This window comes from Pseudophryne corroboree, chromosome 8 (genome assembly GCF_028390025.1).
Source record: "Pseudophryne corroboree isolate aPseCor3 chromosome 8, aPseCor3.hap2, whole genome shotgun sequence".
In the NCBI taxonomy this organism is placed as follows: domain Eukaryota; kingdom Metazoa; phylum Chordata; class Amphibia; order Anura; family Myobatrachidae; genus Pseudophryne; species Pseudophryne corroboree.
In genome coordinates, this window is record NC_086451.1 from 394,880,968 (window position 1) to 394,894,636 (window position 13,669).

At 42.8% G+C, this 13,669-nt stretch overlaps 1 protein-coding gene across 2 annotated transcripts in view; it reads left to right on the forward strand.

The window, feature by feature from the left end:
- Positions 1 to 13,669, forward strand: part of LOC134949262 (cytochrome P450 2C16-like) — an 81,348-nt gene that overhangs the window by 26,640 nt on the left and 41,039 nt on the right. For both annotated transcript variants that reach the window (XM_063937750.1, XM_063937749.1), the window contains exons 2-3: positions 2,931 to 3,096; positions 7,287 to 7,436. In XM_063937750.1, coding sequence (XP_063793820.1) covers positions 2,931 to 3,096; positions 7,287 to 7,436 — 316 coding nt within the window. The remainder of the gene's footprint in view (positions 1 to 2,930; positions 3,097 to 7,286; positions 7,437 to 13,669) is intronic.

Sequence of the window (13,669 nt, forward strand, 5' to 3'; positions counted from 1 at the left end):
ACTCGTAACTAGTATGTATGTATAAAGAAAGAAAAAAAAACCACGGTTAGGTGGTATATACAATTATGGACGGGCTGCCGAGTGCCGACACAGAGGTAGCCACAGCCGTGAACTACCGCACTGTACTGTGTCTGCTGCTAATATATAGACTGGTTGATAAAGAGATAGTATACTCGTAACTAGTATGTATGTATAAAGAAAGAAAAAAAAACCACGGTTAGGTCACTGGTATATACAATTATGGACGGGCTGCCGAGTGCCGACACAGAGGTAGCCACAGCCGTGAACTACCGCACTGTACTGTGTCTGCTGCTAATATATAGACTGGTTGATAAAGAGATAGTATACTCGTAACTAGTATGTATGTATAAAGAAAGAAAAAAAAACCACGGTTAGGTGGTATATACAATTATGGACGGGCTGCCGAGTGCCGACACAGAGGTAGCCACAGCCGTGAACTACCGCACTGTACTGTGTCTGCTGCTAATATATAGACTGGTTGATAAAGAGATAGTATACTCGTAACTAGTATGTATGTATAAAGAAAGAAAAAAAAACCACGGTTAGGTGGTATATACAATTATGGACGGGCTGCCGAGTGCCGACACAGAGGTAGCCACAGCCGTGAACTACCGCACTGTACTGTGTCTGCTGCTAATATATAGACTGGTTGATAAAGAGATAGTATACTCGTAACTAGTATGTATGTATAAAGAAAGAAAAAAAAACCCCGGTTAGGTGGTATATACAATTATGGACGGGCTGCCGAGTGCCGACACAGAGGTAGCCACAGCCGTGAACTACCGCACTGTACTGTGTCTGCTGCTAATATATAGACTGGTTGATAAAGAGATAGTATACTCGTAACTAGTATGTATGTATAAAGAAAGAAAAAAAAACCACGGTTAGGTGGTATATACAATTATGGACGGGCTGCCGAGTGCCGACACAGAGGTAGCCACAGCCGTGAACTACCGCACTGTACTGTGTCTGCTGCTAATATATAGACTGGTTGATAAAGAGATAGTATACTCGTAACTAGTATGTATGTATAAAGAAAGAAAAAAAAACCACGGTTAGGTCACTGGTATATACAATTATGGACGGGCTGCCGAGTGCCGACACAGAGGTAGCCACAGCCGTGAACTACCGCACTGTACTGTGTCTGCTGCTAATATAGACTGGTTGATAAAGAGATAGTATACTACTAATATTATATACTGGTGGTCAGGTCACTGGTCACTAGTCACACTGGCAGTGGCACTCCTGCAGCAAAAGTGTGCACTGTTTAATTTTAATATAATATTATGTACTCCTGGCTCCTGCTATAACCTATAACTGGCACTGCAGTAGTGCTCCCCAGTCTCCCCCACAATTATAAGCTGTGTGAGCTGAGCAGTCAGACAGATATATAATATATATAGATGATGCAGCACACTGGCCTGAGCCTGAGCAGTGCACACAGATATGGTATGTGACTGAGTCACTGTGTGCTGTGTATCGCTTTTTTCAGGCAGAGAACGGATTATAAATAAAAGTGGTGGTCACTGGTCACTATCAGCAAAACTCTGCACTGTACACTACTGAGTACTCCTAATGCTCCCCAAAATTAGTAAATCAAGTGTCTAAACGGAGAGGACGCCAGCCACGTCCTCTCCCTATCAATCTCAATGCACGTGTGAAAATGGCGGCGACGCGCGGCTCCTTATATAGAATCCGAGTCTCGCGATAGAATCCGAGCCTCGCGAGAATCCGACAGCGTCATGATGACGTTCGGGCGCGCTCGGGTTAACCGAGCAAGGCGGGAAGATCCGAGTCGCTCGGACCCGTGAAAAAAAACATGAAGTTCTGGCGGGTTCGGATTCAGAGAAACCGAACCCGCTCATCTCTACATCCTACACCCTCTTATCTGTCCACACCGATGGGAAGTCCCAGCCACACTTAGTGGCTGGGGCTTCCCATCGGTGTGGACACCCGCGGACGCTGCGCACTTGCTTGAGGAATTGGTGACTCCAAACTCCGGAATTGAAGCTGCCGTGCTCACATTAAAAACCACCTGTGGAACTCCGTGAGCTTTTGTGCTGTGTTCCTGTTTGCCATTGGGATTGTCTCATGTGATTTTAAATTATATATGTAATTATAAGTGCAACTTGTATTAAAATAGTCTTGTTTATTTGGACTATTGCACTATGATGGTTTCTTTGTGCTTCTCCCACTATTGTTGTTGAGCATTTGTGAGGGAGGCACCTATTGTTTCAGATACAATACCTATTGGATCTAAACGAACCTCTATTCATTGTAATGTGCTGTTTTGGAAAAGGACCTGGATTGTTCTATTCGGAATGAGCTTAGTATTTTATATTTTGTGTGATTAATGTGTGTTGTTCACTTTTAATCTCTAGTTATCACCACGGTGTAAGGTGAATGTGTTTAAGCAATGAAGCGTAGATTTTTAAACGCACATGTTTTTCTATTATCACTCCTGTAAAATGGTCAGTTGCCACCCACAAATGGCCTCTTCCTGTCAATCACCTTGCGATCGCTTTTTTCGCACCATCCCGTCGCTAGGCACCGATGCCTGGTGCAGTCGTCCAACGCGCCGGCGCATTGTGGTGCATATGCATTCGCAGTTCAGATCTGATCACCCACTGTGCGAAAACGCACAGCAGCGATCAGGTCTGAATTACCCCCTAAGTTTCCAATTTCATGCTTATTCTATCACGTTCCATTTAAACAAATGTACTATATGCCAAGAATTTTGGCACCAAATAGCTGAAACTGATGAAATAACTATGTTCAATGGTCAGAATTCTAACACTAATCTATCATTTATTATACTAACACTTATGTGTATAAATACCTACTGTATGCTGAAGGGTAAATCTCACGAATTACTAATATGTGAACTGTATTAATTGCTTTCTTTATAGCTCAGTGAAAAATATGGTCCAGTATATACTATTCACATGGGTATGGAACCAGTTGTGGTGCTCTGCAGCTGTGACGCAGTGAAGGAGGCTCTCATTGAATGTGGGGAAGAATTTGGTGCCAGAGGGCACATGCCTCTGCTGGACAGGATAAGTGGTGGAGGTCACGGTAAGGATACAACTAGAACAGTGATCTACATCTGATGGCCTATACACAGAATGTTGGCCTTTATATATTTCAATGTCCGCAGTTTACCCTGCAATTGCATATATTCACACTGTAATTTCATTATCTCTATCTATACTGACCTCTCCCAATCCTGACCTATCGGAAAAGTCTATTTTTATTACACTGCAGACCTTTATAAGGCAGTTTCAGCCACCGCACATCTTCTCCAATGATCTAAGGGTGTGTACACACGGTGAGATATTTTCTTTTGATTTTGACTATATAGTCAAAATCGCAAGAAAAGTTAGTGCAGATCGCAAGGTGAAAGTCACCTTGCGATCCCGATTCGATCCCGATGCGCGGTCTCGCCAGGTCGGCATTGCAAGAAAAGATAGACTGTGCAGGCAAGTCAATCCTTGCTAGATCGGTGTATTATCTAGTTCATCTCACATGTCAATGACATCTCACATAAGCCAAAATCTCACATAAGCCAAAATCATAAGCACGCATAGTCCATATCTCAAGAAAAGTTAGTCAAAATCGATGGTGCTAGGCTCCGGGGAGTTCAAGGGAAATCGCAAGTGAAAATCGGGCATAGCAAGGATCTCACCGTGTGTACACACCCTAAGATTCAACATCTGCCTTAGTGCTTCTGTACCTCTTGAGCACATGTTGAGAACATTTTGCTACAATGCTGATGTCCTGTTCTACAAATGTATCATGTCTTCTCTCTAGACTGCCCTCCCTGTTATCAACCAACTTTAAGGCCATGATAACCACTCATTAAACCAATCCCTGTCAAGTCTTTCAATTAAATTTGCTTATCTGACACCACATGCCCCCTTTTTTCTATTACTACTTATGGATTTACCATGTACTTGAAAACTGATACTATCTGACCACAAATCTTGGTTTGTAGAATCCAGCACCCCAAACCGCATATCCCTCTATTACCATAGCCACACTCTATTATGTTTTTCCTGTTACTGAGGATGAGTCCTTGGTACACATCTCATTCTCTTACCCCTACAACTACAGCACTATTTCTCTCATCAGCGTTGCTTCAAAATTACTTGAGCAATTCATGTGCAACCACCTAACCTTCATTTTCTCAACTCACTAAAGCCTTGACCCTCCCAGTTATTCTTTGGTTTTCTATACTCTACTCCACCAAGAGTGCACTCACTAAAGTAACCAATGATCTTATCAATTAAATGTCTCCCTAACTTTTCTCTACTCAGACATTTGTTGCTTTTGACACAGTTGCCCACTATCCTCTGGTTCTTTATTCTATTGGCCTCTTTTTCACCTAATTCACCTTTGAACTTTTCAATATGCTCATCACATAACTGTACTTATTTATGTATTTATTTTTTTATTTATTAGCAGTTTCTCGTATAGCGCAGCATATTCCGTTGAGCTTTACAATTAGAACATCAGTTATAGAACAAACTGGCCAAAAACAGACAGACATAGAGGTAGGAAGGCCCTGCTCACAAGCTTACAATCTATAGGGAAATAGGCATTGATACACAAGGATAGATGCTACCTATTGCATAATGGTCCACCAAATTGCTAGGTTCTTATGGGTTGTATGATATGATCACCCAGCAATGTTGGAAGACAAAATATGTGAGGTATGTGGACTGTATAAAAAGGATGCAATTAGATAGGGAAGCATTGAAGGTTATGTGGGTGGGTCTGGAATTTGATAGGCTTGTCTGAAGAGGTGAGTTTTTAGTGAACATTTAAAGGTTTGGAGACTAGAGGTGAGTCTTATTGTGCGTGGGATGTCGACCCTGTACTTCTGACCCATGCTAAATTTACTCACTTTGGAGGAGATGTATCAAACTTTTGAGAGAGTTGAAGTGGAAAGAGATAAAGTACTAACTAATCAGCTTCTAAATGCTATTTTGCAGGCTGCATTTGAAAATGACCATTACAAGCTGATTAGTTACTTTCTCTCCACTTTATCTCTCTTCAGTGCTTAATACATCTCCCTCTATACACCTCCTGTAATATGCTCTGTTGGCCTATATTACAACCTCATTGCAGACAACACCAATATTGTATTTACTTCCCTGACTTCTATTCTTTTAACCAGTGAGTGCAACTGACTATTCAACATCTCCATGGTTATTGCTGGTGTGGTCACTGCAGCTTCATAAGAGTGGACATAGTCTGCAAAAAGGGGTGTAGCTATATGACATAGGACCAGACATACTTAAACTCATTCCTCAAGGCACACTAACAGTCCAGGTTTAAGTGATATCCATGGTTGAGCAGTATCTCAATTATTTTGATGCAACAATTGATGCTGAAGCCTGGATATCACTGAAACCTGCACTGTAGCGTGGCTTGAGGACCGTGGTTGAGAATACCTGCATTAGACAGTGCTATGCTTCCCTCTATAATATTCTTCCCTTCATAAAACAGCAGCAGTTGTTAATTTAATTCAATTTAATTATTGTCACTACAACAATAAAATATGTATAAGTGAAATGACAATGTACTCTAATAGCTCCAGTTAAAGATTTAAAATACAACAGCATTAAAATTTAAACTAACAATATGCAAAGGAACGTTTATGAAATCTGCTAGTACGGCAACTATGACACCTATAACATTTCTCTGAGGACAATAAGGAAAAAAAAGGGGTGACATGGGTGACTAGAATCAGCAGTGATCTTATTAGCTTTTGCTATACTCCTCCTAACAAAAATGTTCTCTATCTTTGGCAAAGAATGACCTATCGTTCTCTTAGCCGCTTTAAACAACCTATCTAAAGAGACACGGTTAGAACACTTAGATTTCCCATACCACACCACGATAGCATAAGTCAGAAGACTTTCAATTACGCAACAGTAAACATTTAGAGTAGGCCTCAGTAAACCTGATGTCTCAAGAAGAAAAGGTATTGCTGAGCCTTCCAACTATAGCTGAAATGTGAGAAGACTATGATAAATCATTGGTAAAATTAACTCCTGAAAACTTAATACAACTAACCATCTCTACCTCCACTCTATGCTCCTTTACCCTCCTCAGACCCATTCACTCCCATCCTGTCCCACTCATCATCACATCATCACCATCATCCTGTTCTGTCATCATTATAATCATAAACATTAACTCTGATTCATATAGTCATCATTATTAACTATCATCATCATAATCATCATTTACCCTTCATTTCTTCATGTTAATGAACCCTTTATCATCCACTATTCTCTATTTTAACACCCCTCCCCCCCCCTCACACACACACACACACCCTCATCACTAGTCCCTGTATGAATTATTGTTACCTACTGACAGTATTTCTGCCTAATCCTATTTAGCAGCATCCACCTGCTGGGCTGTTTTCTGACTTCTCGAAACTGCAAAGGTTTGATGACTGGAGGTATATACTTTAGTGTTTGTGTAGATTTTTTTTAAAAAAAGACACCGACACTGGGATCCCTACCGCCGAGAATGCCAGTAGCGGCGCCAAGGCAAATCCCACTCATGGGTGTCCACGACACCTATAGAGTGGGAATAGAACCTGCCCGCAACCTGACATAGTGAGCACAGCAAGCCCGCAAGGGGCTTTCTAGCACTCACCCCGCTGTCGGCATTCTGAAGGCCGGGATCCCACTGTTGGTATACTGACCTCCGGTATCCCAGATGCCAGTATTCCATCCCCAACCCATTATGATGATGATATCCACGTGAACACCATCACCAAGCAAGAAACCCAAGCATTCACAAATTTCAAATAAAATATGAAATTTCCTATATAGAAAAAAATATATATAAATCTAAATTTACATTACTTGTTTTTTTGTTTTTGTTTTGATAATGGTCAGCACATCTGGCATTATAATTATAATACTAATGATGCAGTTGCTGGTGTCAAATTTGTCCATACTCAATAAAGATACATTAAAAAATACTATGTATAATTTTGCATTTAATTTTGCTGCAATAATTCTGATCACCCACTTTAAATTTACACCCATTGAAGAAAAGACACACCTATGTTCTTATTAGCTTCCATTAAAGGAATTAAATATTTCCATCGACACAGACCAAACACTTACGCTACCATTTGCAGGTTAGGATTATCAATCAGATGGAGAATGCACACACAACACAATGTTCTATTATATTATTATTATTATTATTATTATAATGTTCTATTATATTATCAGGGGTGGTCGCCAGCAACGGTGAGCGATGGAAACAGCTACGTCGCTTCTCGCTCATGACTTTAAGAAATTTTGGTATGGGCAAAAGAAGCATTGAGGAAAGAATCCAGGAAGAGGCCCAGTTCCTTACTGAAGAATTCAGGAAAACCAATGGTGAGTCCATATAGTTGTAGTCCACAAACAAGATATTGAGAATTCTAATGAGATTATTATGGAAATAAACATTTTTTTTATGGCTATACAGTAATATTCCCTCTAACATCACTACAATACATCCAATCACAACACACACTCAGGAAGTCAAGTATGAACTGTAAAATATCCACTCACGAGTGCAACAGTAGCTTAGGACCTCGGTAGCACCTTGATTTGCACAAGTATATTCATACAGTATTTCAGGCTACGCTATGTAGACAAAAGTGATTGGACACTGACAGCAAATAGATCAACGAGATTTTATTGACATCAGTACTTTGTAAGTACACCACATGCAGTGATTACTGCAGACACCCTTCTTGGCATGAGGGGTCATTCCGAGTTGTTTGCTCGCTGCCGATTTTTGCAACGGAGCGATTAATGCGAAAATGTGCATGCGCATGGTACGCAGTGTGCATGCGCTAAGTATTTTAGCTCAAAACTTAGTAGATTTACTCATGGCAGAACGAAGAATTTTCATCGTTGAAGTGATCGGAGTGTGATTGACAGGAAGTGGGTGTTTCTGGGCGGAGACTGACCGTTTTCAGGGAGCGTGCGGAAAAATGCAGGCGTGCCAGGATAAAACGCGGGAGTGTCTGGAGAAACGGGGGAGTGGCTGTCCGAACGCAGGGCGTGTTTGTGACGTCAAACCAGGAACAAAACGGGCTGAGCTGAACGCAGTGTAGGAGTAAGTCTCGAGCTACTCAGAAACTGCTAAGAAATTTCTATTTGCAATTCTGCTAATCTTTTGTTCGCAATTCTGCTAAGCGAAGATACACTCCCAGAGGGCGGCTGCCTAGCGTGTGCAATGCTGCTAAAAGCAGCTAGCGAGCGAACAACTCTGAATCACCCCCATGGTGTCCACAAGTTCCTTGACAACAGCAGGTGGTATGTTTTGCCTTTCTGCCTTAGGAACAGTGACCAACTGTGACACTGAAGAAGGTTGAGATGGTCTAGAACACACCCATTGTTCCAATTAATCTCATAGGTACTCGGTGGGGTTACAGTAAGATCTGGACTCTGAGCTGGACAGTCCATCCGGGTTGCCGAATTTTCTGTATACCTGTCTAGCATCACCCTGAAAACATGATATTGCGCAGACTATGATGATTTGAAACTCAGCTCATTCCGGAAAGCCATTTCATTAGCAAATGATTAATGCACTGCCCCTCTACCCATTTTATACCTTCATGAACATGTGTCTGCTGTTGAAGTACACCACTTAGCTTGCATGGGATGTGGGAGGGGGGGGGGGGGGGGAGTTCCAATCACTTTTGTCTACATAGTGTAGGCCTGGGTGGGATGGAACAAAGTTTAGAACAAAGTGAGTAGAGTAAGTGATAATTGCAATGCAATGGAGTATGGACTATGGAGTAGGTAAATTGTTGTGCATAGTGATTTATAACAGGGAAAATAAGATTTCCATTTAAAGAGTGCCTCTAATAAGTGCAGGGTATGCGGTACACACAGGACCATGGGTCCAGGGGGAACTCATGATGCACAACCTGCATCCAAGGAGTAATGATTTGCCACAGAGGCTGTGCGGGTGTAGTGCCCTTCCTCACTACACCTGCATCTAATGGTGCCAACGTTCCACTGACATCTTTGGAAAGATGAATCTGCACACAGGCTAGCAAAGACTATGACACTTTTCTCTTTCCAACCCATGTTTCATCCTTCCAGAGACATCACTGCAAAGATGACACTGTTGCAATCAGGTATGTGGGTTGTTGCATTGGGGGGCGGGGGGAGGGAGATTTATTGGGGGGAGTGGTTCATGGGCACCCATAGCTCTCAAAATATCCATGGAAGAGGATGCAATTGTAGTTTGCTGCCTGTAGTTTATTTCCTCTTTGTTCATATCTACCAGTTTTCAGGTCTCATCCTAAAATTTAGATGAGACTTCTTTGGAGGAGAATTCCATTTCTAAGTATACTTCACCTAATGTAAAGCAAATATTTAAATATACAAAACTGTTGCATAGATAAATAGCCCTCCTGTTGTCTCCAGTGACTGGAGTCTAAATATCCCTGGTTTATTAGGGGCTCTGGTTAAGGGTGACACAAAGATATTATACTTTGTGTAAAAAAAGTAAAGATTTACTAATGTATAAGGTAAATAAATGTGCACTTAAAAAAAAAGCAATATCTTGGTGCTCATTCCTTTGCTCCAGAAAATAAATAAATGTTATCTCTGCTAAGTGTTTCTGTACTCACTCATGGGCCAGACATACAGTAAATAAATTAGTGATGTGCACCTGAAATTTTTTCGGGTTTTGTGTCTTGGTTTTGGATTCGGACGCGTTTTGGCAAAACCTCCCTTAAAATTTTTTATCAGATTCGAGTGTGTTTTGGATTCGGGTGTTTATTTTCAAAAACCCCTCAAGAATAGCTTAAATCATAGAATTTGGGGGTAATTTTGATCCCATCATATTATTAACCTCAAAAACCATAATTTTCACTAATTTCCAGTAGAGATGAGCGGGTTCGGTTCTCCGAGATCCGAACCCAACTTCACCTATTTTACACGGTTCCGAGGCAGCCTCGGATCTTCCCGCCTTGCTCGGTTAACCCGAACGTGCCTGAACGTCATCATTCCACTGTCGGATTCTCGCGAGATTCGTAATCTATATAAAGAGCCGCGCATCGCCGCCATTTTCACTAGTGCATTGGAGATTGGAACGGAGAGGACGTGGCTGCGTTCTCTCCCTGAAAAGCTCCGTAATCTGTGCTCAGTGTGCTGCAAATATCTGTGCTCAGTGTGCTGCAAATATCTGTGCTCAGTGTGCTGCAAATATCTGTGCTCAGTGTGCTGAAAATATCTACGTTCTCTGCCTGAAAACTCTCCATATCTGTGCTCAGTGTGCTGCAAATATCTGTGCTCAGTGTGCTTTATTGTGGGGACTGGGGATCACCAGTATATAGGGGGTGATTCCGAGTTGTTCGCTCGCTAGCTGCTTTTAGCAGCATTGCACACGCTAAGCCGCCGCCCTCTGGGAGTGTATCTTATCTTAGCAGAATTGCGAACGACAGATTAGCAGAATTGCGAATAAAAATTTCTTAGCAGTTTTTGAGTAGCTCCAGACCTATTCACAGATTGCGATCAGCTCAGGCCGTTTCGTTCCTGGTTTGACGTCACACACACGCCCTGCGTTTGGCCAGCCACTCCCCCGTTTCTCTAGACACTCCCGCGTTTTTCCCTGACACGCATGCGTTTTTCCGCACACTCCCAGAAAATGGCCAGTTTCCACCCAGAAACACCCCCTTCCTGTCAATCTCACTACGATCACTTCAACGATGAAATTTCTTAGTTCGGATGTGAGTAAATCTACTAAGTTTTGTGCTAAAATACTTACCGCATGCGCATTGCGAACCATGCGCATGCGCATTTTTGCCTTAATCGCTTCGTTGTGAAAATCGGCAATGAGCGAACAACTCGGAATGACCCCCATAATTATAGCAGTACAGTACAGTAGGCCATTGCTGTATCTTGCAGATCTGTCACTGCAAGTATCCATTCCATATCTCTGCTGCATTTTTGTGAGCAGTATATATACTATTACAGTGCAGCATTTTGGTGACCAACAGTATATAGTAGAGATGAGCGGGTTCGGTTCCTCGGAATCCGAACACGCCCGAACTTCAGGTTTTTTTACACGGGGCCGAGCGACTCGGATCTTCCCGCCTTGCTCGGTTAACCCGAGCGCGCCCGAACGTCATCATCCCGCTGTCGGATTCTCGCGAGGCTCGGATTCTATCGCGAGACTCGGATTCTATATAAGGAGCCGCGCGTCGCCGCCATTTTCACACGTGCATTGAGATTGATAGGGAGAGGACGTGGCTGGCGTCCTCTCCGTTTAGAGTGACTAGAGTACTAGAGAGAGACACAAATTTTGGGGAGCATATAGGAGGAGTACTACTTGCTGCTGATAGTGTGACCAGTGACCAGTGCCACCAGTTTAATTAATCCGTTCTCTGCCTGAAAAAAAACGATACACACTGCACAGTGTGACACAGTCACACATACCATATCTGTGCTCAGCCCAGTGTGCTGCATCATATACTGTATATCATTATCTGACTGCTGAGTGCTCACTGCTCACACAGCTTAATTGTGGGGGAGACTGGGGAGCAGTTATAGCAGGAGTACATTTAAGTACAGTGCACACTTTTGCTGCCAGAGTGCCACTGCCAGTGTGACTGACCAATGACCACTGACCACCAGTATTGTGATTGTCTGCTGATCACCAGTATATTGTGATAGTCTGCCTGAAAAAGTTAAACACTCGTCGTGTGGTGTTTTTATAAACGCATTCTGCAGACAGTGTCCAGCAGGTCCGTCATTACATAATATATACCTGTCCGGCTGCAGTACTAGTGTGATATATATATATTTTAATTTTATCTCATTATCATCCAGTCTATATTAGCAGCAGACACAGTACGGTAGTCCACGGCTGTAGCTACCTCTGTGTCGGCAGTCGCTCGTCCATCCATAATTGTATACCACCTACCCGTGGTTTTTTTTTTTTTATATCTTCTTGATACTAGTAGCTTACTTTAGGAGTCTGCAGTGCTGACAGACAGTGTCCAGCAGGTCCGTCATTACATAATATATACCTGTCCGGCTGCAGTACTAGTGTGATATATAATATATATATATTTTAATTTTATCTCATTATCATCCAGTCTATATTAGCAGCAGACACAGTACGGTAGTCCACGGCTGTAGCTACCTCTGTGTCGGCAGTCGCTCGTCCATCCATAATTGTATACCACCTACCCGTGGTTTTTTTTTTCTATCTTCTTGATACTAGTAGCTTACTTTAGGAGTCTGCAGTGCTGACAGACAGTGTCCAGCAGGTCCGTCATTACATATTATATACCTGTCCGGCTGCAGTACTAGTGTGATATATATATATATTTTAATTTTATCTCATTATCATCCAGTCTATATTAGCAGCAGACACAGTACGGTAGTCCACGGCTGTAGCTACCTCTGTGTCGGCAGTCGCTCGTCCATCCATAAGTATACTAGTATCCATCCATCTCCATTGTTTACCTGAGGTTCCGTTTAGTTGTGCCTATTAAAATATGGAGAACAAAAATGTTGAGGTTCCAAAAATAGGGAAAGATCAAGATCGACTTCCACCTCGTGCTGAAGCTGCTGCCACTAGTCATGGCCGAGACGATGAAATGCCAGCAACGTCGTCTGCCAAGGCCGATGCCCAATGTCATAGTACAGAGCATGTAAAATCCAAAACACCAAATATCAGTAAAAAAAGGACTCAAAAATCTAAAATAAAATTGTCGGAGGAGAAGCGTAAACTTGCCAATATGCCATTTACCACACGGAGTGGCAAGGAACGGCTGAGGCCCTGGCCTATGTTCATGGCTAGTGGTTCAGCTTCACATGAGGATGGAAGCACTCAGCCTCTCGCTAGAAAAATGAAAAGACTCAAGCTGGCAAAAGCACAGCAAAGAACTGTGCGTTCTTCGAAATCCCAAATCCACAAGGAGAGTCCAATTGTGTCGGTTGCGATGCCTGACCTTCCCAACACTGGACGTGAAGAGCATGAGCCTTCCACCATTTGCACGCCCCCTGCAAGTGCTGGAAGGAGCACCCGCAGTCCAGTTCCTGATAGTCATATTGAAGATGTCAGTGTTGAAGTACACCAGGATGAGGAGGATATGGGTGTTGCTGGCGCTGGGGAGGAAATTGACAAGGAGGATTCTGATGGTGAGGTGGTTTGTTTAAGTCAGGCACCCGGGGAGACACCTGTTGTCCGTGGGAGGAATATGGCCATTGACATGCCTGGTGAAAATACCAAAAAAATCAGCTCTTCGGTGTGGAAGTATTTCAACAGAAATGCGGACAACATTTGTCAAGCCGTGTGTTGCCTTTGTCAAGCTGTAATAAGTAGGGGTAAGGACGTTAACCACCTCGGAACATCCTCCCTTATACGTCACCTGCAGCGCATTCATAATAAGTCAGTGACAAGTTCAAAAACTTTGGGCGACAGCGGAAGCAGTCCACTGACCAGTAAATCCCTTCCTCTTGTAACCAAGCTCACGCAAACCACCCCACCAACTCCCTCAGTGTCAATTTCCTCCTTCCCCAGGAATGCCAATAGTCCTGCAGGCCATGTCACTGGCAATTCTGACGAGTCCTCTCCTGCCTGGGATTCCTCC